Below are 23,698 nucleotides of genomic sequence, written 5' to 3'. Positions count from 1 at the left end.
GATTTTGAATGGTAAACTTCATGTAAATGTACATGTTTAATAAAATTGACGGAATTGTCTTTCTATAACTCATGTCAATTTTCTTATTTTCTCTAGTCTGCATCTGATTGGATGGCTATAGTCAGTATCGGCAAAGTGTCACCAGGCGATGGTGGCTGCAGCAGCAATCCAACAGGAAGTAAAACTGTGATTCTACCTGGAAACTCCAGGTGAGAATCAAAAAACAAAATCTATTACATCCATGAATGTCACATGACTATTGTTATAATTTCACATCTGAACAGTGTTGTGGCAGATTTCTAATGTGATATGATTAAATATGTGATTAAATCATATCCTTACTAGTAAGATTACTATACACCAATGACCACCTTAACTCAAAAACACAACTACAACTACTTCAGGCATAACAGCCTGATTGTTTAATCAGTTGTCATCTGCATTCATTCGCTAATCGCTCTTGGGTGGTACAGAGTCTGCTCTGCAGTCGCTGAGTTGGAGCTTGGCACGCCCTTGTTGGAGGAGGGTGCTCTTTTCACCCCTCACTCTCTCGTTCCAATGCAGCTGTAGGTTAAAAGGGCAGAGATCATCTGACACCCCGTTGTCTTCCTCAGTGTCTAATGCAGAGATCTTTAACCTTTATGGTTATTTCTGTGGTTCTGGAATCTTCTCATGATGACTAGTAGGGCCCCAAACCGCATGACCTTTGATCTCAACCACTGCCTGGGCTGTCAGCTGTGCTATGAATGATCCCTGCTTCTCACTGGGTCTCTGAAGACTTCTGATCAGCACCCAGTCTCAATCTCAGTCTGGAGATTCCACCCTGGGATGATTTCTTCCAGCAATACTCTGGCTACTGAACCTGTATCTCCTTACTAGGAGGAAAAACTTCTAACCATTTGGAAAACATGTCAACCATCATCAAACCACATTTTCCTTTCAGTTCAGTGACGTTTACTTATAGGTTATCAAACCCTTATCTAGGGCTGTTCGATATAACGATATATATCGAATGACGATATAAAAACGTCTATCATTTCATTTTACGCTATTGTTTCGTGGTGTCGCAAAATAAACTGTTTACTTCAATATTTTTTCGTCGTTTTGATGGTGGCTGTAGTGACTATATTAATTTCTTAAAGTTCTCTCTTTCTCTTATATTTAATATAACTACACTACGGACGGACAAGCACCTGCTTTTAAGTGTTGTCATTAGCAACAACGACGCAAAACCATTGCGTGTCCGCTGGTTTAGTTTCCACATTAACCTTTCACAATAAAGTTCAAGATCCTGTTGAGAATTTTCAAAATAAACTCAATCACGTGAAAGAGTATGCAGAGTATTTACGGATGAGAAGCCAAAAAGAGCCGTCAGGTGCTAAAAGACTCAACGTTAGAACAGGCTTTTCCCCGCAGCACGATGGGTAATAAATACTCACAAAGAAAACAGCGGCAATTACAACTTGTGTCTAAAAATGTGTCGTTTCATGCATTGGTTAAAACACTCGACTCCAGGTACATGACGCCCACCTGGAAACACTTCACGCAAGTCAAGCTGCTCGAGATTCACAGAATATACAGAAAATATTAAATTCTTGTGATTTATATCGTTATTGGGACGATAGATGTCTTATATCAGGATATGAGATTTTGGTCATATCGCACAGCCCTACCCTTATCTGAACATGTCTGTGCCCCATGTAGAGGTTTCATACCTATAAATGAACTGTTAATCCCACAAAAAGCCATGGAAAAATTATCATGAAAAAACTCATAGAAAACATAGAGAACATTGTTTCATGTTAAACCTGGAATCCCTCCTTTTGATACATGGTCTCTCCCATGAGTCAACTCATCAGAACTAGGAGAATAACAACAGAAAAGGGTAGTTAGATCATTTCTCAGACAACATCAGGGCTTCTCCTCCTGAGTAATTTCGCTCCAGCCCTGTAAACCCTGTGTTAGAGAATAAAATTTGTATTGATGATGATAAGATGTTCTGTAATAACTGCAAAACCTGCTTCATTTCACTTATGTCTGCCTGTGTGATGCCAAAACCCTTAGAGAGGAAAAAAAACATTAGCCGGTGGTGTGTCCTCGCAGGTCGGGCCTGGATTAACAGATTCCAGAGGTGCTGCTGTAAATCATGTGGTCAACCCTCCTTTTCTGTGAAAGGAGTGATACTGATCTTAACACAGTATGTGTTTCACACTGAATACACATTTTCCCACTGTAACATTTAACATTTCCCAACACTACAATGTGGTACCATAACCAACAAGCAGCCAGTAAAACCACAGTTTCCTTCACACAAAAATCAGTAACACAGAAAAGTGCTATGTAAAGGATTAAGTCTGCAGGTTCCACACACATTCATGTGAACCCACAGGTCTCCCCCTCCTCTGGTATCTGCCATCCTCCTGCTCCTGCAAAAACAAGAAAACAAAAAAAACCCCACATACATCCACCCTTTTTTCACTGTTTGGGGTGGATTAGGCATTAGAAGTGACTAAGTGACTAAGTGACAAGTCAGTCACACTTAGTCCACATCATCAGTCCAGCCACAGTCCAGTCATATGCATTCATCTCAATCACATGCATTCATCCAGTCATATACATTCGTACAAATCATTGCTGATAGTGGAAAACCGCGCACGGATTTAAGTATCCACTGGCAGCAATATTACGTCATTCCAAAAATAAAAACAATTCTTTTTGCCTTTGAAATGAATTGAATCGCTACAATCCTTTTAAACACAGGACTTGCCATCTAATATGGTCCTAGGTAGGTGTATTTCTCCTAAGCCATTGTAATCTGGAGAAGCTCACTTTGTATTTGCTCTCAGTAAAGTATTTTATAGCACTTTTACTTCCAATCTTGCTGCCTGCTTAAAGAGAGCTGATTATTAAATCATCAACACACAAAATATCACACGCAGAGGGGTGATACCTGGCAGATTTTTTCCTAAGTGCACTGTTACAAAAATAAACCCATATTGGGCCCAGTTCCGGACATTTGTACGTGCAAAAAGAAAAAGAAAACAACCCAAACCTAACTGGCAGAATCAGCCTGGTACTAAAACAAAACCCCAAAATCTGCCAGAAAAATCACAGGAAAAGTTTTGCCTTCAGGTGAAACAACACGCTGTAGGGATTAGAACCTGCCATGCAGTCACTGCTCCTGGCTTTACTTTAATTAATAACTGATGCTTACATGGTCTAAAATCAGACTTAAGAGTCACTACCTTTGTTCATTTTCCCCACATCATATTTACTGGTTGCCCACAAGTGCTCCAGAATATCACACAATTCCGGAAAGTCTGGGGCCAACAAACATAGTTCCACCTGCTAAATACACAGAGAAATCGCCCCCTGTTTTTATTAGCAGCTGCACAGCTCACACAACACTAATGTTCATCATTAAACGCTTCCTAAACACTTCATATCAATGTTTTATCACTGGAATGTGAATTTCTTCCCCAGGTCTGTGCTTTTGCACTCATTTTTCATTTTCACAGACCCAATCATTTCATTTAGCTTTTCTCCTTTTCTCCCCCGTCAAAAGTAAACGTGTAACATGTCATGTATTTCACAAAACAAGTTTGTTTTTATGTATTCAGAGGTGTGGATCTGGGTGCAAGTTTCACCCATACATCAGAAACAGGAAACTCATTTCAACCCTCTGCTACATGTTATTCACTTGTTTTATAATCCAGTCATCTTTCCCTGATCTAGTAACAATCAACTAATTTGCATATCAGCTATTAACCCACTAAGTTGACAGGACAACAGAAATGCATGTTCAAAATATTATCACAAAAGAGAATTTCCTTCATACAGTGAATTACTTGTACTGCACCAATCAAGCAGAAAACATCTCACAATTTACTATATTAACAACTAAATTTATTGTCTGATCACTGGTCGGTCAAACCAGAATCTTTTTTCCCTTCACAAAAGTTAAACTGTTGTCCTGCAATCTGGAGAGTTAATTGTCAGCAGTGGATACACTCAGCATTTGATAACAAGTGTCTGTTAAATTTACACTATTTTAACACTGATGACAGATAACAAGCTGATCTTCATTGCGTGTGTGTGTGTGTGTGTGTTAGTAGGCAGGTTCAATGCATGTGTGTGCAGTGGAGCTGCAGATTCAGCAGGGCTTTGTCCTTAAAGCTGCTTTTCCTTCACATTTCTCTGTGTGCGTTTGTGTGCATTTTATTTTTACCTTTGTTGCAATCCTACGGACTCTTTCTCAACCTCCACAAGACAGTCGGCCACAGTTTTCCAACCCAATTTTCATGTGCTCTCACATTAACAACAACAGCCTTCATTTTTCCTCCATGCTCCCACTTCTCACAGCTTCTGTCTTTCTCCTGCATCTGCAGCAGTTCATGGTTGTGGCGTGTCAGAGGCCAGTGGGCCGTTCTTCGGCTTTGCCTTTTGTCTTTCACTCTTTTCAGTCTCTTCCTTTGCCATTTCAACTCCCAGTATGGCAAATGTGAAACTCAGACCGTCTTCTCAAGTCCATTCACACACAGTGATGTCGCTGGTGAACCTCTCAGCTTGTGAACCTCTCAGCTTGTGATCAGGAGCGCATGCTTCCATCCACTATGGCATGTGTACATGCTGCTGAACCCTTTAAGGTTTAGGGCAGTGTTGCTGTCTGTTCACCTTGTTGACTCTTGAAGTCGACGCCGTTGCTCTCGAACTGCATTTCGTCTTCAGGGAGAGATTGATTGTCTTCGAAGCTTGTTCTTCAGGTTAAGATGTGCATAAAGTGAAGCTGTGAAATATTCAGCCAAAACACGAGCTGGATGCGGTTCCAATTATGTTAATCTATCATTTTACTCCGGCCGCTGTGCTTGTGGAGGGCGCTGATCCAGTTCCATAGCCACCTGTACTAACACACTAAAACATTTATTTAATATCATTTTCATCACTGCTCATTAACACTTTCCCTCTCTTATGCTTCTATCCACATTTTAGCACATCTCTTTTATACTCTCTGTTATACACACACCCACAGCACTCCTCACACACACACACTTCTCTTTACTGCATTCCTCAGTTTCTACACACTTCTTACTCCATGTATTCTTTCCCATATTTCTGAAAGAAAAAAAATCATACAATCAAAACCTGGATTTGTCCAGACCACCTGAAGGGATGCCTCCTACAGCCTCACTGGCCGTACTGCTGGGCTCAGCTTTGTGGACAAGCGCGTTCACCGTCTGGCCTTTTCCTTCCGATACAAAAGTGTTAAACACCATAAACTGAGGACAGAGTCCTTCCCACAACAGTCCTGAAATCAGGCGTCGTATTTCTGAGGTTTCCCTCCCAGTGGTCCATCTAAAACAAATAAACAAAAAACCCAACAACAAAAAACTACAAACAATAAAAAACTCTTATCCCTGTCAACATATCTTTCCATCACACAACCATCTTCCACACACTTGGAGTTTTCAACCAGACCACGTAGAGGAATGCCTCCCACTGCTCCAGTAGCCATTTTGCTGAGCCCAGCTTCCTTTGTACGAACAAGGCCTTTCTGCCTTTTTTCACTGGTGCAAAAGTGCTAAAATGCCATACACTAGAACGCTCAAATTATTGAGCTTCTAAGATCCTGCACTTACTACCACAACAAGGTGCAATTTCTCACACTAGGATACCCAAATTCGTTGAGTTTCTAGGACCCTGCATCTACTTGTTGCAGTAATAAGTAACCAAGGCTTTTCCCATCTGTCTGGTTAAAAACCCTGCCCAAATCAAAGCAGCTCACCGTTGTAAATCATTTGCAGTCCGTCTCTTGGTTCATTAAAAAATTCCTGCATGTGTGAGTCGCTGAAGCACACCTTGCGGTTCCCCCTTTTTTTGAAAACAAAGGAACGGTGGGACTGAGGCAATTTTACCTCAGGATGGCCAGTCACTGTGTGCCCGTAGTTCAGCTAAACTCACCGGAGGAATCCTGCCTGACAACGCCAAATTGTTATGGAAAATTTAACAATTACCTGCAAAACACCCAGTGAGCTTGATTTGAAGTGGGTTTAATAAACACATTGCAATATGGAGAGAGCATCCCAGTGAAACACCAGGACCATCTCTGAATTGTGGCCACCACCCTTACATCATACAGGGAGTGCAGAATTATTAGGCAAGTTGTATTTTTGAGGAATAATTTTATTATTGAACAACAACCATGTTCTCAATGAACCCAAAAAACTCATTAATATCAAAGCTGAATGTTTTTGGAAGTAGTTTTTAGTTTGTTTTTAGTTTTAGCTATTTTAGGGGGATATCTGTGTGTGCAGGTGACTATTACTGTGCATAATTATTAGGCAACTTAACAAAAAACAAATATATACCCATTTCAATTATTTATTTTTACCAGTGTAACCAATATAACATCTCCACATTCACAAATATACATTTCTGACATTCAAAAACAAAACAAAAACAAATCAGCGACCAATATAGCCACCTTTCTTTGCAAGGACACTCAAAAGCCTGCCATCCATGGATTCTGTCAGTGTTTTGATCTGTTCACCATCAACATTGCGTGCAGCAGCAACCACAGCCTCCCAGACACTGTTCAGAGAGGTGTACTGTTTTCCCTCCTTGTAAATCTCACATTTGATGATGGACCACAGGTTCTCAATGGGGTCCAGATCAGGTGAACAAGGAGGCCATGTCATTAGTTTTTCTTCTTTTATACCCTTTCTTGCCAGCCACGCTGTGGAGTACTTGGACGCGTGTGATGGAGCATTGTCCTGCATGAAAATCATGTTTTTCTTGAAGGATGCAGACTTCTTCCTGTACCACTGCTTGAAGAAGGTGTCTTCCAGAAACTGGCAGTAGGACTGGGAGTTGAGCTTGACTCCATCCTCAACCCGAAAAGGCCCCACAAGCTCATCTTTGATGATACCAGCCCAAACCAGTACTCCACCTCCACCTTGCTGGCGTCTGAGTCGGACTGGAGCGCTCTGCCCTTTACCAATCCAGCCACGGGCCCATCCATCTGGCCCATCAAGACTCACTCTCATTTCATCAGTCCATAAAACCTTAGAAAAATCAGTCTTGAGATATTTCTTGGCCCAGTTTTGACGTTTCAGCTTGTGTGTCTTGTTCAGTGGTGTTTGTCTTTCAGCCTTTCTTACCTTGGCCATGTCTCTGAGTATTGCACACCTTGTGCTTTTGGGCACTCCAATGATGTTGCAGCTCTGAAATATGGCCAAACTGGTGGCAAGTGGCATCTTGGCAGCTGCACGCTTGACTTTTCTCAGTTCATGGGCAGTTATTTTGCGCCTTGGGTTTTCCACACGCTTCTTGCGACCCTGTTGACTATTTTGAATGAAACGCTTGATTGTTCGATGATCACGCTTCAGAAGCTTTGCAATTTTGAGACTGCTGCATCCCTCTGCAAGATATCTCACTATTTTTGACTTTTCTGAGCCTGTCAAGTCCTTCTTTTGACCCATTTTGCCAAAGGAAAGGAAGTTGCCTAATAATTATGCACACCTGATATAGGGTGTTGATGTCATTAGACCACACCCCTTCTCATTACAGAGATGCACATCACCTAATATGCTTAATTGGTAGTAGGCTTTCGAGCCTATACAGCTTGGAGTAAGACAACATGCATGCAGAGGATGATGTGGACAAAATACTCATTTGCCTAATAATTCTGCACTCCCTGTATATACAGAGACACAGACAAAGAACATCCGCAAACTCTTACATGTTGGCCTCTCTCACGTGGAGCTATACCTTCTCCCTCAGAGAGAATTATGACCTTGTTTTCTGCTTGGCCGTCACCTAAGGATTTACATCCCTGATAAGCAGGAGTCCCACTATCTGTTTAATGGCCTCACTGTGTTAACGTTCCACATGCATGTAAACTATGGACAGGAGTGCTCTTACTATAGTAAAGTGAGAAAGTGATATTACTATAACTAATGTGATATGATTAAATATGTGATTAATACATGAGAAAAGAAATCTGCCACAACACTATTCAGATGTGAAATTAAGCAGGTTCTTTGAAACTAGCAGGATATTGTACAGTCTCTGCGTGAGTTGTTAATAGAGGCCATGATCAGGTGGTCTGTGGGTGACATCATGTTTGTGGCTGAGGCAGCAGGCTCTGTGTGTATATCAGTGACAGGGCGTAGCTGCATGTGTGTGATGATTTAATAAACTTTGCAGCACTTTGTTGTCAGTCATAGTGCAGCTTGTGAACCATACCAGGATGTACTGAGAGAGGACTCTCAACAGAACATCTATAAAACGACAGCAGACAGCCAGCAGCTACAGCTAACGCACATGAGCCAAATGTTGTGCCTTTGTACTCCTGGTTCCACATACAGAGACATTCTTACGCATTTTTATTTATGTGAGCTCCAAGGTTCTCTGAAGCTTTAATAGTGTACTTGTGTCAGAGATTGTGTCTCAGTAGCAGCAGTTTTTGTTTGTTTTTTCTGTTTGTTTTTCCAGACGAGGTATTCTGGACTCTTTGCTCTGTCTAAATGCTGGAGGTCAATATTTTGTGGATATCACCTTTTACAAACAGCCCAGGTCTGATAGTTCACACATCCTAATTGACTCGGTAAGGAGGTCTTCATCTATTCAGATAAAGTCATTGACATATTCCCTGAAATCCTCCTACTAACAGTAACTGTCCAATCATAGCTGAGGAATACAAGCGGACTCTCTGTGCAAAAATAAATTTGGGAAGATTGCATGGTTTCAATTTTCAATTTTTCTCTTCAAAATTAAATGATGGGATGTGTCTATATGAGGTGATTTCTACATGTTTAATCATGCCCCCCTTTTTTCAGATTAGTCTTTTTAATAGAATCGGGTCAGTCCAAAATTTCTGCTCTCAGAGCGACCTCGACACTTTTCACCAGTTTCACTGTACTGGATTGGCTGTCAAGCCTGGCCCTCAGGAGTCGCTACCTGAAGTCTGCGAGGGACTCATCGTGAGCCTTTCAGCACAAATCCACAATGGAGCTGTCCGTAAGTAGTTGGACTGAGATGATCCAGGACTGAGACAATGGAAAAGATGAGTGTTTCATATGTTTATATCTGCGTTTTACCTGTGGTCAGTTTGCAGGTGTAATGTTATTGGCTCTACTGGACCATCCTGCAGTAAACTGGGTGGGTTTTGTGACTGTAAGGCCAATGTGATTGGTCGTTGCTGCGATGCCTGTGCCCCAATGACTTTTGGCTTTGGACCTGAAGGCTGCAAACGTAAGAAACCCAAACCAGAGGGGAAACACTGCCTTTCGTTTTCTCTCTGAGCGTCTGACAGTTGATTCACAATGAATTCTCACCTTTTTGCAGGATGTGATTGTGACCCCCATGGCTCTGTGTCAGAGCTGTGCGATCAGGTCAGCGGTCAGTGTGCATGCCGTTCAGAGATTACGGGTCAGCGCTGCAAACGCTGTCAGATGGGATTCTGGGGATTCCCTTCATGTCGATCGTGTGAATGTAATGGGCTATCAGAGGTGTGTGATGGATTTACCGGAGACTGTCTGAACTGCAGGGAGCACACTACTGGACCCAGCTGTGAAAGGTTAGTCACTGACAAACAATGGACTGTGAGGTCAGGTCCTTAATCATTAATATGCAAATTGTCATGATCAATGGCCATGAGTACCATTCACAGAGAGTTGGGGAATGGCTGCAATCACAGCATTGTAAGATGGTGACAGATGTACCCTTAGGCCCTCTCCTCGAGTCAGAGATGTAGTGCATACTATACTCCATAATGATGAAGAACAGAGAGAATTAGACAAAGGGCTGGGTTTTCAGTTTTCAGCTATGCGGCTTTTATCTGCAAGTAGATGCAATTTCAAAAAAGGAACCTTTGTTTACTGTAACTCAGCTGGGTTTTTTTCAGCTGAAAATTTCCCTCTGAAAATGTCTTTGCTACGTCTCTGAGTAAATTTATTTAAATTAGATTTACTCAGGAAATAAGTGTGCCAGTACTTACTGCTGAGGGTCGGTACCTGTTCAGGTAATCATGATAAACCTATTTTGATGCAGGTGTGTTGAGGGTTACTATGGTGACCCAATCTCCAGACAGGCCTGTCAGCCATGTTTGTGTCCAGATGTTCTGAGCAGTGGACGATTCTTCGCCACTTCCTGTCAGCATGACCCACAGTCCCTCAGGCTCATCTGTAAGTGCCAGGAGGGGCACACAGGTAAGAGCTAGTATGTTTGCATTACTTACTTTTACCTTCTTTACATAAAAGAGGCAACCAGACAGACACACAGCAGCGATGCTAAGAGTCAGTGTTTATCAGCAGATTTTTGGAAAGACACATAAAATATATCACTCTCCGTTTCCCTTTTAGGTGTAAGCTGTGACAGCTGCAGCCCTGGTTTCTATGGTGATCTGACATTGTCAGGTGCAGTCTGTAAAGAGTGTCCCTGCAACAACAACATCGACCCTGATGATCCCAACTCATGTAACAGCACAACAGGAGAGTGTCTACACTGCCTTCACAACACAATTGGCCTGCACTGCCAACACTGCAAACCGGGCTACCATGGCAACGCCTTAACCCAGGACTGCAAAGGTGACAACAAAACATAGAAACTTCATCTATCATCCTTTCATCCGCTTACATGTATGCAAAACCTCATCGGGGCACCAAGTATTCCTGTGTCCTCTAATGTGTCCCTTTTTTGGTGGAACCCACAGTCTTCACCCAGCTGGACACCCAACCCACTAAACCTCCACTGAGAGGCAACTTAAACATGTCTTGATCAGGTGCCTGAGCTACCTTAACTTTCAGTGTAAAGGAGCGCTGGTTCTTGAGTGTCTGTAAGGCTGAGTGAATTGAAAACTTTAAATTCAATCTTGACTAGTAATTTTGAATTGATAAGAATTTAGCAGTTTCAGTTCTATTATTTATATCACTTATCAATTCAATTCCTTCCCTTATCAGTTCTCACTGGCTCCACTTTGAGAGTCACCACCATCAATAATCAGCATATCAAAGAAATTACACTCATGCACATTCACTGCATGCTGCGGGTCACATGTTTGTGCATGTTGGAGGTGCTTCCCTCTTTGTTGTGATCAGTGTTGGTGTCGTAACTCAACAAAGTAATTATTACACATATTACACAGAGCAATTTTCTTTAAAGTATTGCAGTATGTTACTTAATTATACCCAGAAGAAAGACATTCGTTGGTCTACTTGTTACGTTACTTTCATGTTACTCTGTAAAATTATCTGAAATGCACTGGTTCATAATCACCATTTAATAATATGAACCTGAGGCCACAGCCCCACACACTAAAACAGATCTCTACCCTAATAGAATAGAGTAGAATCAGGGCAAGGGGGCCCCGGTCCGGATGGGCCTGGGCCCCCTTGCCCTGGTGGGTTCCAGAGCGTGGGGGTGCCTACTGGGGTCAGCGGGGGAGCTGGCCCCAGGGAGGGGCCGCTTGCCCCTCCCTTTCTTCCCTCCCCATCCTCAGCTGCCTCCCTATTCCCGCTCTACCACACCCACCCACACACGCAGGGCTTGGGGTGCAGGTATGTCACCAGGGTGCAGAGGAGGCACTCCCCCTCTGTCCCCTTCTGGCCGCCTGTGCCTCAATTTTATTCTGCAACCTAGACATCCACATTACTCACACTCTCACATAACACATACATATAGGGCCTTGGGGGTGGGCACGTTTTACAGCATCCAGAGGATGGTCGTTGTACTCCAACCCACCTCTGGCGCTGGTGCCCTACCCTCAATTTTAAATGCATTTAGACACTAAGGGTTTTCGGGAGGAGCCGTGCTGCTCTCTGAGAGGAAGCTAGTACCATGCTCTCCTGAGTTTTAAATGCACTTTAGAACAGCACACAGCAACACTACATATGAGCGGGCGTAGGGAGGTTTGAGGTCTTCACTCACCCCAGTTCTGTTAGCCGTCAGGGCTGGGGGGCTGGGAGGAGGTGCTGGCCGTCAGACTGGGGTCTGGGATGTGGGGCCTCCCTGCTACTGCAGATAAGGAGGTGGTCCGCTTGCCTCCACCCCAGAGAGAAGGGTTACATCTCCTGGGTCTAGGTGCGGCTTGCCCCTCTGGGGGCGGGGGTACCTGGACCTGGGATATAGAGTATGTTTGGGGAGTGCGACTGTCTGTGCAGTGTCTATTTGTGTCTGTCTACACGTTGGGTGAGTGCCGAGTATTTGGTTGTGCATATGGGGTGGGAATGCACGTCTGTGTCCGCGTGTGCCTGTTCTTCTGTGTCTATATGTCAGGTTGGGTCTTAGACTCAACCTCTCTGGGTACATCTCAGGCCCTCTAAAGTACGGAGGCCTATCTCCCCTCACCACACTCCCTGCCGGTGGCTGATGCCCTCAGACGTTGGTGTGTTGGTGGTCCTTGTCGTCTGGGGCTGGGCGCTCATGCATGTACCGGCTCACTCCTGGTGGCCGATTGGCGGGGCCGGGTGCCTGTGGCCCGGCTGGGCTCCTTCCAGGGGGTGGGATGCCCTCGGGCCTCTGGCCTCTGGGCCTGAAGCTCGGTCCTCTCTGGCACAGCTGGCTGCCGGCAGAGCCCGTGGGCACGCCACTGCAACCCCCTCTGGCCTCTGCTCCGTAGCTGCGGGGTGACCTCTTGTTTGGGGCTCTACTCAGCTCTTCCCAGGAGGGTGGCACGGTTCCCCCCCCTTTGGTGGTCCTCCTCGGGTCCTTGTACTCTGGGGCCTCTGGATATCTGGGGCCTGGATCTCCTCCATACCTGCTTCATACCCTCATACCTTCATACCCTGGTGGACGGGGCCCACACTCCCTAGCAGATCGTTACATGGAGAAACCTTTGGAATACAAGCATGCTGATCCACACAGGTGTGCACACAGGTGTACACACGGGTGTTCACAGATGCGGACTACACCTTTCTTGGCTGCTGCCTCAAAGCACATTGTGCGCTGTCTATCTTGCGTGCTGCACAATATCGTTTATTATTTAGTATCTACTGTTATCTACTGCTAGCTAGTTTATTGTGATGGTGCTGTTTTTATTATGTTGCTCTTTGTTGTTTGTTTTCTCTTCTGTTTTTTTTCTCCATACAGGTGATCCAGGTGTTTTGTTTGTTTGTTTGTTTGTTTGTTTGTTTGTTTGTTTTTTTCCTTTCTTCCCCCCCTTCTCACCGTCTCTTCTCCCCTTTGGTTTTCTTTCTCTCCCTCTCTTTCTTTCATTCTTTCTCCCTGTCCTATCCCCCAGTCATGTCTGTCCCGTTTGTAGCAACCGAAAATAAAATAAATTCATAATTATAATAAAGGTCAATCAAATGGACCAATATGGCAAGGCCATGATGATCCACTTGGTAAAATAAATCCGCTTGGCATCTTTCTTGGCCTTAAGACAACAATTCTGATGGCTCAAGATCCAAACGGGACACAAAAAAAAAAAAAAAAAAAAAAAAAAAAAGAATAGAGTAGAATCCTTTTTTTTTTCTATACACATGTACAATCTCCTACTCAGTGCAGACATTTGGGAAAATAAATGCCCAGTTCTGCACCACTATAAACATACAAATAGTATTAAAAGTTTCTCTGGCCCCTCCCCAATCAGACCAGGAGTGACATGTTTAGCTGCATGTTCTCCTTAGATTGTTGGCTGTCTGAGTGGTGTCCAAAAAACGATGTGGGCTTCATAGGCAATTTGCAAACCTTCTGGAGGAAACCTGGTCTTGTTAGGAGAGACGACATCCATCCCACTTTGGATGGAGCAGCTCTCATTTCTAGAAATATGGACAAATTTATTAAACCCCCCAAAATATGACTATCCAGAGTTGGGACCAGGAAGCAGAGTTGCAGTCTTACACGCCTCTCTGCAGCTTCTCTCCTCCTGCTACCCCCCCCCCCCCCCCCCCCAAAACCTCATCTCCATAGAGACTGTGTCAGCTCCCATACAGACAAAAAACAAACTAAAAACCAGCAAAGAACAACTTAAACATAAAAAAATCACAAAGAAAGAACAATACAGTATCCACATCTGAACCAAAGAGTAAAACAGTGAAATGTGGATTATTAAATATTAGGTCTCTCTCCTCCAAGTCTCTGTTAGTACATGACTTAATAATTGATCAACAAATCGATTTACTCTGCCTTACAGAAACCTGGTTGCAGCAGGATGATTATGTTAGTTTAAATGAATCAACACCCCCGAGTCATTCTAACTAGAGATGTACCGATCCGATATTACGTATCGGTATCGGTCCGATACTGACCCAAATTACTGGATCGGATATCGGCGAGAAATAAAAAATGTAATCCGATCCATTAAATATCAAAAAAGCACCCCATAAAACTTGCTACACGGCGTAACTCGGCTCATAACCGTAGCACGTTGCAGCAGTATGCATCACGTGATGGAGCGGCTGTGTGTATTTGTAGCCTTGCTAGCAAACCAGCATTTCATCTCCGAGGAAGTGATCCCAGAGAGAAGTAAAGCAAGTGTGTAAGTTCATCTCTGAATGTTTGTAAAGCATTCCAGCGTTAAGCTTAACAACCGATATATGGAGCGACTGCCTCTCTCTCTCTCTCTCCCTCTCCTGCTCCTACTTCAATCGTGAAACTGCTTAATGATCAGCTGATCGGTTTTTCTGTCGCGAGTCCGTCTCTCTTCTTTGTTTTTGGCCCACTTCTCACCAGAAAGAGGAAGCCAGCGGCTGAACAACAGTAGCACGTTTAAGCTTGATAAGCTGTTGTTAGAATTTATTTAATATTACTTTCTACACCAGGATCTTTTTCTACGCAGCTGACGGCTGGTAACTGTGCAGGGGTGGATCTAGCAAAGTTTAGCCAGGGGGGCCGATAGGGCATGAACAGGGAAAAGGGGGCACAAAGACATACTTTTCTTTCTTATTCTCATTTAAAATGTCCAGCTTTTAATAAATAATTATCTGAATCTTACACCCAAAGTTTTAATCTGATGTAAAATATATAGAAGTCCATTACTGTATATAGTAACTGTTAAGTCTAATATACCCTAGTAAGCTATAGTACTTTTTCCTTTGGGAAAGTACCATCTGTGAATTCTGCAATTCTGTTGAAGAAAGATGTTGAATCTATTTAATTATTCTTGAAAAATAATTTATTTCTGTGCATTTTTCCACACTGCATCAAATTAAATTTGATTACATCGATTAAGCATCATGAGGTGGAGGGTGGGGGGTGGTTCCCTATTTTTTTTTGCTGGGAGTTTGCAACCCTATTAGTTAGGTTGCTTAATATTTCTGCTAAGTACTCTTTAAAATACCAGAATAGGGAGGATGGAGCAGGTTTAAGTTTATTAGATTGATCAGTTTTGCTGAACTATGAAATATTTTGGGCGCAGTGTATTTTTTACATACAGGTATAACAGAATAGCTTTAGTGTTGTTATTTATTTAAACTTGAGTATAAACTTATACAAAATGCAGCAAGATATTAAAAAAACGTTTTATTGATTAAAAAACACACTATATCGGATTCATATCGGTATCGGCAGATATCCAAATTTATGATATCGGTATCGGACATAAAAAAGTGGTATCGTGCCATCTCTAATTCTAACTACCAGAAATCTCGAAGCACAGGCCGAGGGGCTGCTTCTTTCTCTTTCTTTCTAACCACCCCTAACATTTGCTCATTATGATGATGCAACTGGTGTCTTGGTGCAAAATCAACAATCTTGTTCTCAGTACTTCAAAAACCAAAGAACTTAACAGTTTTCACCCCTAACTATAAAGGGAGACTGTGTGGAGAGGGTGGCGGACTTTTGTTTTTTGGGAGTCCACATGGAGGAGAACTTGTCCTGGAGTATAAATACCTCTGAGCTACTGAAGAAGGTCCAAAACAGACTGTACTTCCTAAGAATTCTCAGGAAGAATAATATCACACAGAAACTGATGGTGTCCTTCTATAGCGCTACCATTGAGGGTGTACTAACTAATGCCATAGGCATTTGGTACACTAGCTGTTCAGCAGCTCAGAGGAAAGTACTCCAAGGGGTTATTGACACCACCCAAAAGATCACTGGTTGCCCTCTCCCTATGGTGAAGGATTTACATTTCAATTCAATTCAGTGATGTGGGTCAGGGCTACCGGTTGCCAGTTGTTCAGTGATGAGATGGTGGAGAATTTGGGCATAGAGATGATGGTGGCCGTTTTGAAGCAGGCTGGGACTACAGAGTCCAAACAGGCACAGTTCCGGTGGGCGGCCACGTGGCCAGCAGCTGAGCCAAAACAGTTCTGCTGGGCGGCTGCGTGGCCAGCAGCTGAGGCAATTGAGCATGTCCGGAGGCCGGCCACGCGGACGGCAGTGGCGGCAGCTGAGCAGGTCCGGAGGCCGGCCACGTGGAAGGCAGTGGCGGCAGCTGTGCAGGTCCGGAGGCTGGCCATGCCGGTGACGAGGCCTGGAAGGTGGCCGCTGATGGCAAATCCAACGTGGATGAGGAGGCTGCAGCGGAGCAGCAGCTGCAGACGACACCGTGGGAGCCGGCGGAGGAGCAGTTGCAGGCAACAGCGTGGGAGCCTCTGGCTGGAGGCAGGCAGGGCCAGCGGGTGCGGAAACCTCTGGCTGGAGGCAGGCAGGGCCAGCGGGTGCGGAAACCTCTGGCTGGAGGCAGGCAGGGCCAGCGGGTGCGGAAACCCCTGGCTGGAGGCAGGCAGGGCCAGCGGGTGCGGAAACCCCTGGCTGGAGGCAGGCAGGGCCAGGGGGTGCGGAAACCCTTGGCTGGAGGCAGGCAGGGCCAGCGGGTGCGGAAACCCCTGGCTGAGGAGTGAGAGAGCTCACAGCTGGCTCTGAATGCTGTAGCTGCAGGTCAGGGAGCAGAACAGGATGATAAATGAGTGACTGGGCCAGAGACTGGATAGGAGATTGGGCAACGGGTGACTGAGCTACGGGAGACTGGACTACAGACTGAACTGACTGGACTACAGGTGACTGGACGACAGACTGGACTGGCTGGAGGACGGGCGACTGGGGAACCGGAGGAGACTGGACTGACTGGGCTGGAGGAGACTGGGCTACATGGGACTGGAGAACAGGAGACTGAGCTACAGAGGACTGGAGGACAGGAGACTGAGCTGCAGGTGACTGGAGGACAGGAGACTGAGCTGCAGGTGACTGGAGGACAGGAGACTGAGCTGCAGGGGACTGAACTGACTGGACTGGAAGCTGAACAGCAGGCGACTGAACTGACTGGACTGGCGAGGCTAATGGCTGAGCTCAGGTTGGCGGAGCTACTGGCAGAGCTAAAGATGGTGACAGTGCTGCAGCCTGGGCTAGTAAATCTGGTGCTTGAGCCGGAAACAGGGGTGGAAATAATGACAGGGTGAGTGATACTGACAGGTTTAGGTGCATGAGTATTTTTAAGAGTGGCCTGGGCTGATGAAACCGGAACAGGCTGACAGGTAGGTGAAGAAGCCGGCTTAGATAAAACAGTCTTAGAATAAGCAGACCTAGGGTTTGCGTACCCAGGAATCGTGACAACAGATTTATCCAATATTATTCTGGCCCTTCTGCCACCACTATTCACAGTCTTTAACTGAACAGTCTTTGAGGGTGTTGAAGTGCAGTTATTGTCTTAAATAAATACCAGCTCAGAGGGAGCAGAGCAGAAAACATCTTCCCAATCCACATCCTCATCCAGGAGGGAAACTCCCCATGAATCAGAGATAAGTCTATTATTTGTTTTAAGTGAGGAATCGGATGAAGAGTGTGGAAAACAGTCACTGGAACTCACCACCGGGAGTTCCTCAAAATAGTCCATTTTATGGTGGCATTTGCGCCGCTTTCTCCGGGAAGAGGAAGCGGGCGGGGTAAACAGCTGAGCCTCTGGCACGGGAGCCTCCGTTGAGCCGAGGTGGGAGGCGGAGCCGCTGTGCCGTGGCGAGGTGGAGAGTCTGGTGAGTGAAGCAGCCGACGGGCAAGCGAGGAGCAGAGCAGTGAGGGAGTGAGCAGCTGAAGCTTGGCCAGTGACGCCCACTCTCCGCGGCGAATGCTCCGATGCAGGAGAGGCAGCAGGCGGAAGAACACGGCGTCCCCGAGGCCTGCCCAGAGCCAGACGAGTCCCTGCAAAGACGTGCTCTCTCTCCGCGAAGAGCCGCTGTTTTCCCCTAAGCTCCTCTGTCCAGTGAAGGAGCGCTGCCTCCTGCCGCTCGAAAAGTTCAGAGTCCGCTGGGTCCACAACGCGGGGTCGTGTCATTCTATCAGTGGTTGCAGTGTGGGTGAAGAAAGGAGGACCCAAACGCTGGACTCACAGGTAGGTGAAGACTGGTTTTCATTGCAGACCGATATGAACGAACAGAACTGAAGCAGGAAATGACTGACTGACTGATGGAACTGAACATATGACAACCTAACAGCGACATCAACATCAATGACACAACAGTGAACTGGTAAAACTGAGGAACTTAAATACACAGACTGAATGATAACCATAATTGGACACAGGTGAGTACACAGCTGAACATAATAAAACAGAAAATGGAACATGTGGAAAAAACAGTGAACATGAACTGAGAACACTGGGTCAATGAGCCAGGAATCCTGACACACGTAGCCTAAAGAAGATAACTTGTAAGCTGGAGACGAAATGGTGTGTCACAAATTTAGAAGATCATCATTTAACCTGGAGAAATAGTTTGTTGCTTTATAAGAAAGCCCTCCACGAAGCCAGAACATCTTATACATACATACAGTTTACAAGACACTGTATACAGTAAACTACAGTTTAAGATTAGAGACTTGTAACCCCCCTCTTCTATACAGAAGGTACAACAAGTGAAGTCTTAATTTAGGTTTTTTGTTATTCCAAATAAATCTATCAAAGATACTGTTTAACTTATCAAAGAATTCTTTTGGAAGAGGCAGAGGAAGTGACTGGAACAGATATAAACATTTTGGTAATATGTTCATTTTTATCATGTTTCTATGGCCAATCACTGATATGGCCATTGTCATTCATTTATTTAGAGATTCCTCCACTTCACTAATCAAAGGGTCATAGTTTGTTGCTACAATGGTATCAATGTCTGGGGTGATTTTAACTCCAAGATACACAAATCCTTTTTGCATTAATAAGCGGGGTTTGTTTAATCGGATTTAGCCTTTCATCCTTGTTCAGAAATAGGATGGAGGATTTTGAATCATTATAGCCAGAAATAACTCCATTAGTTGCATTAATTTTGGTATACTAATGGAAAGCCTAGTCAAAAAAATCTATCAGGTCATCAGCATAAAGGGCCAATCTATGCTCTTGATCTCCTAACTGGAAACCAAATATGTCAGTTCTCATTCTAACTGTCATCGCCAGCTAAGAAAAATAGCATTGGAGATAACGGGCACCCCTGGCGAGTGGAACGTTCCGATGTGATAGGGTTAGAAACTTGTTATCTGTTAAAACATTAGCTTTGGGATTTGTATACAAAGGTTTAACCCATTTGAGAAAAGTGTTTCCAAATCTATATTTTGGAAGAACATTAAATAAATATGACCCCTGTATTCTGTCAAAGGCCTGACGAGCATCGAGTGATAATAATGCTGTATCTTTAGCATCAAATTTCTCATGAATTATAATCAAAATCCTTCTTATGTTGTGAAACCCTTGACGTTTTAGTAGAAAGCCATTTTGATCATTATGAACTAAATGTGCGATACAGGAGTCTAATCGTCTTGCTAAAACTTTACAAAGTATTTTAGTGTCAACCCCCATTAGTCTAAATGATGAACTCTCTGCAGGGGGTTTACCAGGTTTCAGTAGCAAAGTAATCATTACCTGTCTCAGAGTAGGTGGGAGAGTTTCATTTACGCTTCTTCAGGGTAAAAAGAGGAAATATTAATTTTTCTTGGAAATTTTGACAAAATTCGACCGGAAAGCTATCTGGCCCAGGTGCCTTACCACTGTTAGTGCTTTTGATAGCCTGTGATATCTCTTCAATAGCTAGACGTCCGTCTAACTCCTGCTTTGTGTTTTCCGTTAGTGTCTGGAACTGATTTTGATCTAAGAATACGTCCTGTTCTTCTGAGGCATAAGCACATTCTGATTTATACAAATTTTCATAAAATTCTCTAAAGCTGTCATTAATTTCCAATGGATCTACTGTTACATTCCCTAAAGAGGTCTTTATACTATTAATTGCTCCTTCACTCTGCATTTTCTTAATTCTCCATGCCAAAAGTTTTCACGCTTTCTCTCCTTGGTCATAATAAGATTGCTTCAGCCACATTAGACTTTTTGCTGCAGGGATTATTGTATTATTTTAGGGTCTACCTTACAATATAAAGCGCCTTGAGGCGACTGTTGTTGTGAATTGGCGCAATATAAATAAAATTGAATTGAATTGAAAGATGGAGACCAGCACAAAGAGACTTCAAAGCAGTCGTCATGGTGATTCTACTGTAGAAGCATGAACAGGTGGAGGCTGCAGCCTGATTGCAGCAAGTTTTTTACTTGTTGTTCAGGCTCTGGCCGCTGGGCTGAGGTCTACATTTACTCAGCTTTAGCATCACTCTGGGTTCTTGGCTAGCTTAGCATTAGCATGCCGTCTGTGAAGGTGCTTGCAAAGAGCTGAAGTTGTGTTAGCAGAATAATGCAGCTGTTTCTGTCCTGGAGCAGTCTCCACTTTACCATAAAATATCCATATTCATGCTGTAGGCTGTGCCACTATTTTCCTTCTCCTGCACACAAACTGAAATTAGCTGATTGTCCAAGTGCAAGCAGAACCGATAAGTGTGATCGATAGGCAAAGCATTTCTTCCCCTTTTTCTTAAGGACATGACTTCATGATATCAGGTACTGTTTATCTGCTGTAGATATCGTTTTAGGCCTCACACTTCTTTTTTAGGCCTTCGCTTTTCCATTGTCCTCAGTTTTTTTTTACAAAGACACGCTGCTCACAATGCCAAAATGTGCAAACTTTTCAGCTAACAGGTCTGCGAGAATAAACTTGCTGGTGCAAAAGTACTATTTCATGCTGTCAAAATGTGTTGTTTTTTCAGTTAAAGCTGTGAAAATGCTAAGGAACGTGTCATGTGTTTTTATGACAGGCTGCTGGTAACAAAGTATCTAAAGATCCTGTTTAAAACCTGATTCTTACTGGAACCATTTTAAAGTTAAACTGCAGTTTTGAAAGAGGGATGAATGCTTCCATCATCAATAATCTTCTTGCATAATTTTTCTTCTTTATTGCTCCATCTATATACCCTGTATTTCTTTTCTATATTTCACAATGTTCTGACAAACACTAAAATAAAAGTATTTTCCAGAATGCTCCTGTGATCGGCGGGGGACTCAGGAGACTCGGTGTCCTCTGGGGAGACCCTGTTTCTGTGATCCGAGGACAGGACAGTGTCCCTGTAGGACAGGTGTGATAGGTAAACTCTGTGATGAATGTGAGGACAGATACTGGAATCTGAACATAGCCTCGGGATGTCAGCCCTGCAGCTGTGACCTCATCAAATCTATCTCCAACATCTGTGACAAGGCAAGAGCTCCACAGCCACAGACAGTGTCGGCGAGTGACCACAGGGTTCAGTTTTCATTTATCATTTAGGGTGTGAGGCTGTCACTCTGCTACTCCTCTCACCTCAGAAAAACAGCCTTGTATGTTTGTGTGTCCATTTCAAGGTTGTTTTTATTTCAAATAAAAAACATAAAATTATAAATAATCACCTGCAGTAGATGCTGATGGTTAAACTTTGAATGAATGTGCTGTGACATATTCAGGTAACTGGACATTGTCCATGCCATCCTGAGTTTGGAGGAAGGCACTGTGATGAATGCAGAGAAAATCATTTTAGGAATCCAGACCTGCAGTGTATCTGTGAGTAATATTTCAATGTTTCCTTTAAGTGGACAATTCTTCTTTTCTTTTCTGACATATGTCTCCAGTGGTGTTTATTCATATAAATCGTTCCAAAGTTTCAAATATTGAGGGCAGTGAACCAAAAACCAAAAAAGGGTGCAGACTGTTCTGAACACTCGTTTTATCACACTTTTTATACTCTTTGATCTGCTTGATGTCGTAGGATGGGGATATTCTTATATGGTCACTGTAAGAGCTGCACTCAAAGCACAACATCCACATCTACCACTTTGTCTTATTTGGAAACTTTGCACTGTTCCAGGAAGAACGCAGGTCAAAGACAGGGTGTGGAAGAGAACCAGAGATTAATATTAACTAATAATTAAATGCAGACAGGTGTATAACTACATCGGTGCATCCTGAGAATCCCCCAGCAGCCTAGACAACTGATCCAACCCTATCTATATGCTTTAGAACAAAGGAAAGTTTGAAGCCTAATCTTAAAAGTAGAGATAGTGTCTGTCTCCTGAATCCAAACTGGAAGCTGGTTCCACAGAAGAGGGGCCTGAAAACTGAAGGCTCTGCCTCCCGTTCTACTTTTAAGGCATAGACACACTGATTTATTGAGTTTACAGTTTATTTGGGGGAAAGTGTATTTTAAGTAGCAGCAGCACAGGTCCACTTTAACCTTTTCTAAATCCCCCTTGTTTTCATGCGAAGACACCATGTTTGATCTTGTTTTCAGCTTGTGACTGCAACCTGGAGGGAACCAAACAACCATCATGTGACCCTGAGACTGGCAAGTGCATCTGTCGGGCGGGTGTAAGCGGTGTATTCTGTGATGAGTGCACGCCCGGCTTCAATACATTATTCCCAGCCTGTGAACCGTGCCATCCCTGCAACGCACTCTGGACTCAAATTGTCACTGATGTCCAGCGAGCTGCCCAGAAAATGAGGACCCTTATCCCTCATAACAATGTACAGCCCACAGATAACCAGCACCTGCAGGAGATGATGAACATGCACTCTATGCTGGACAGCCTGGCCAACCTGAGAGTAATCTCCCCACCAAGCGTGGAGAAACTGGAGAAAATGTCTTTGAAGGTTAGGTAAGTCATGAGTGGATGAACTTAAAAGGAACTCCACTAATGCTAAATGTAAAAATATACAGTACACTGGAAAACTCTTGAGTCACCCCTCATTTCTTTATATTTTGCTTCCAAGGAGCCAGACTTTCCCGTAATTTTGTAAAGTGTTTTTGAGCATAGTTTCTGAAGGTCTATCAAAGTTTTTCTTTGGACATAGGCTGCTTTTTTACTCATTTTCAGTCCAGTTCTTGTACCTGACCAGATTCAAAGGAAGGAAATCTGATATATATCTGAAGTGCCAGGCCTAAAAAATTTCAGATGAACAGTGTCTAAAACGTCATGTCCTTAAGAAATGCCAAAATATGTATTAAACTAAAATCTGACGGACTGACAAATTTAAAGGAGGTGGTCAGCATTAAGATCTTTGATAAAACTGATGAACGCAGAAAAGTACCATCAGGTTTAATCCACCATACAAAACCATGTAATACCAAAACACACAACAGAATACTGTTAGACATGGAGTTGCTTCCCCATAGCCTGCAATATTTAAGCAGTGTGGGATCATCATCCAAAGAAGCACTTTGGATGTCCTTCAAGAAGCGTGGAGAACTCTTTCTGTGGACTAAAACAAATTACAGAAAGCTACCTCAGAGAGCTCAAGCTGTGCTGAAGAATGAAGGTGATCATACCAAATACTGACGTTCAAGTTTGTTAGAATTGTGCAGTCTGTTTTTATCTATTTCAATTTATGGCTGCATGTTTCAATAAATAGTCACATATTTGCCTTTAACTTAGCAA

General features: G+C 43.7%; 1 protein-coding gene across 1 annotated transcript in view; it reads left to right on the top strand.

The window, feature by feature from the left end:
• Positions 1-23,698, top strand: part of lamb4 (laminin, beta 4) — a 69,084-nt gene that overhangs the window by 25,751 nt on the left and 19,635 nt on the right. Inside the window, exons 16-25 of the mRNA XM_084936727.1 lie at positions 97-209; positions 8,494-8,605; positions 8,838-9,018; positions 9,109-9,252; positions 9,346-9,577; positions 10,051-10,208; positions 10,362-10,586; positions 21,271-21,488; positions 21,731-21,827; positions 22,555-22,918. Of these exons, the coding sequence (XP_084792853.1) occupies positions 97-209; positions 8,494-8,605; positions 8,838-9,018; positions 9,109-9,252; positions 9,346-9,577; positions 10,051-10,208; positions 10,362-10,586; positions 21,271-21,488; positions 21,731-21,827; positions 22,555-22,918 (1,844 nt within the window). The remainder of the gene's footprint in view (positions 1-96; positions 210-8,493; positions 8,606-8,837; positions 9,019-9,108; positions 9,253-9,345; positions 9,578-10,050; positions 10,209-10,361; positions 10,587-21,270; positions 21,489-21,730; positions 21,828-22,554; positions 22,919-23,698) is intronic.

This window comes from Perissodus microlepis, chromosome 7 (assembly GCF_051167445.1).
Source record: "Perissodus microlepis isolate ML-2025 ecotype Zambia chromosome 7, ASM5116744v1, whole genome shotgun sequence".
NCBI lineage: Eukaryota > Metazoa > Chordata > Actinopteri > Cichliformes > Cichlidae > Perissodus > Perissodus microlepis.
Note: the sequence above shows the minus strand (reverse complement) of the source record. Positions and strands in the feature narration are given on the sequence as shown.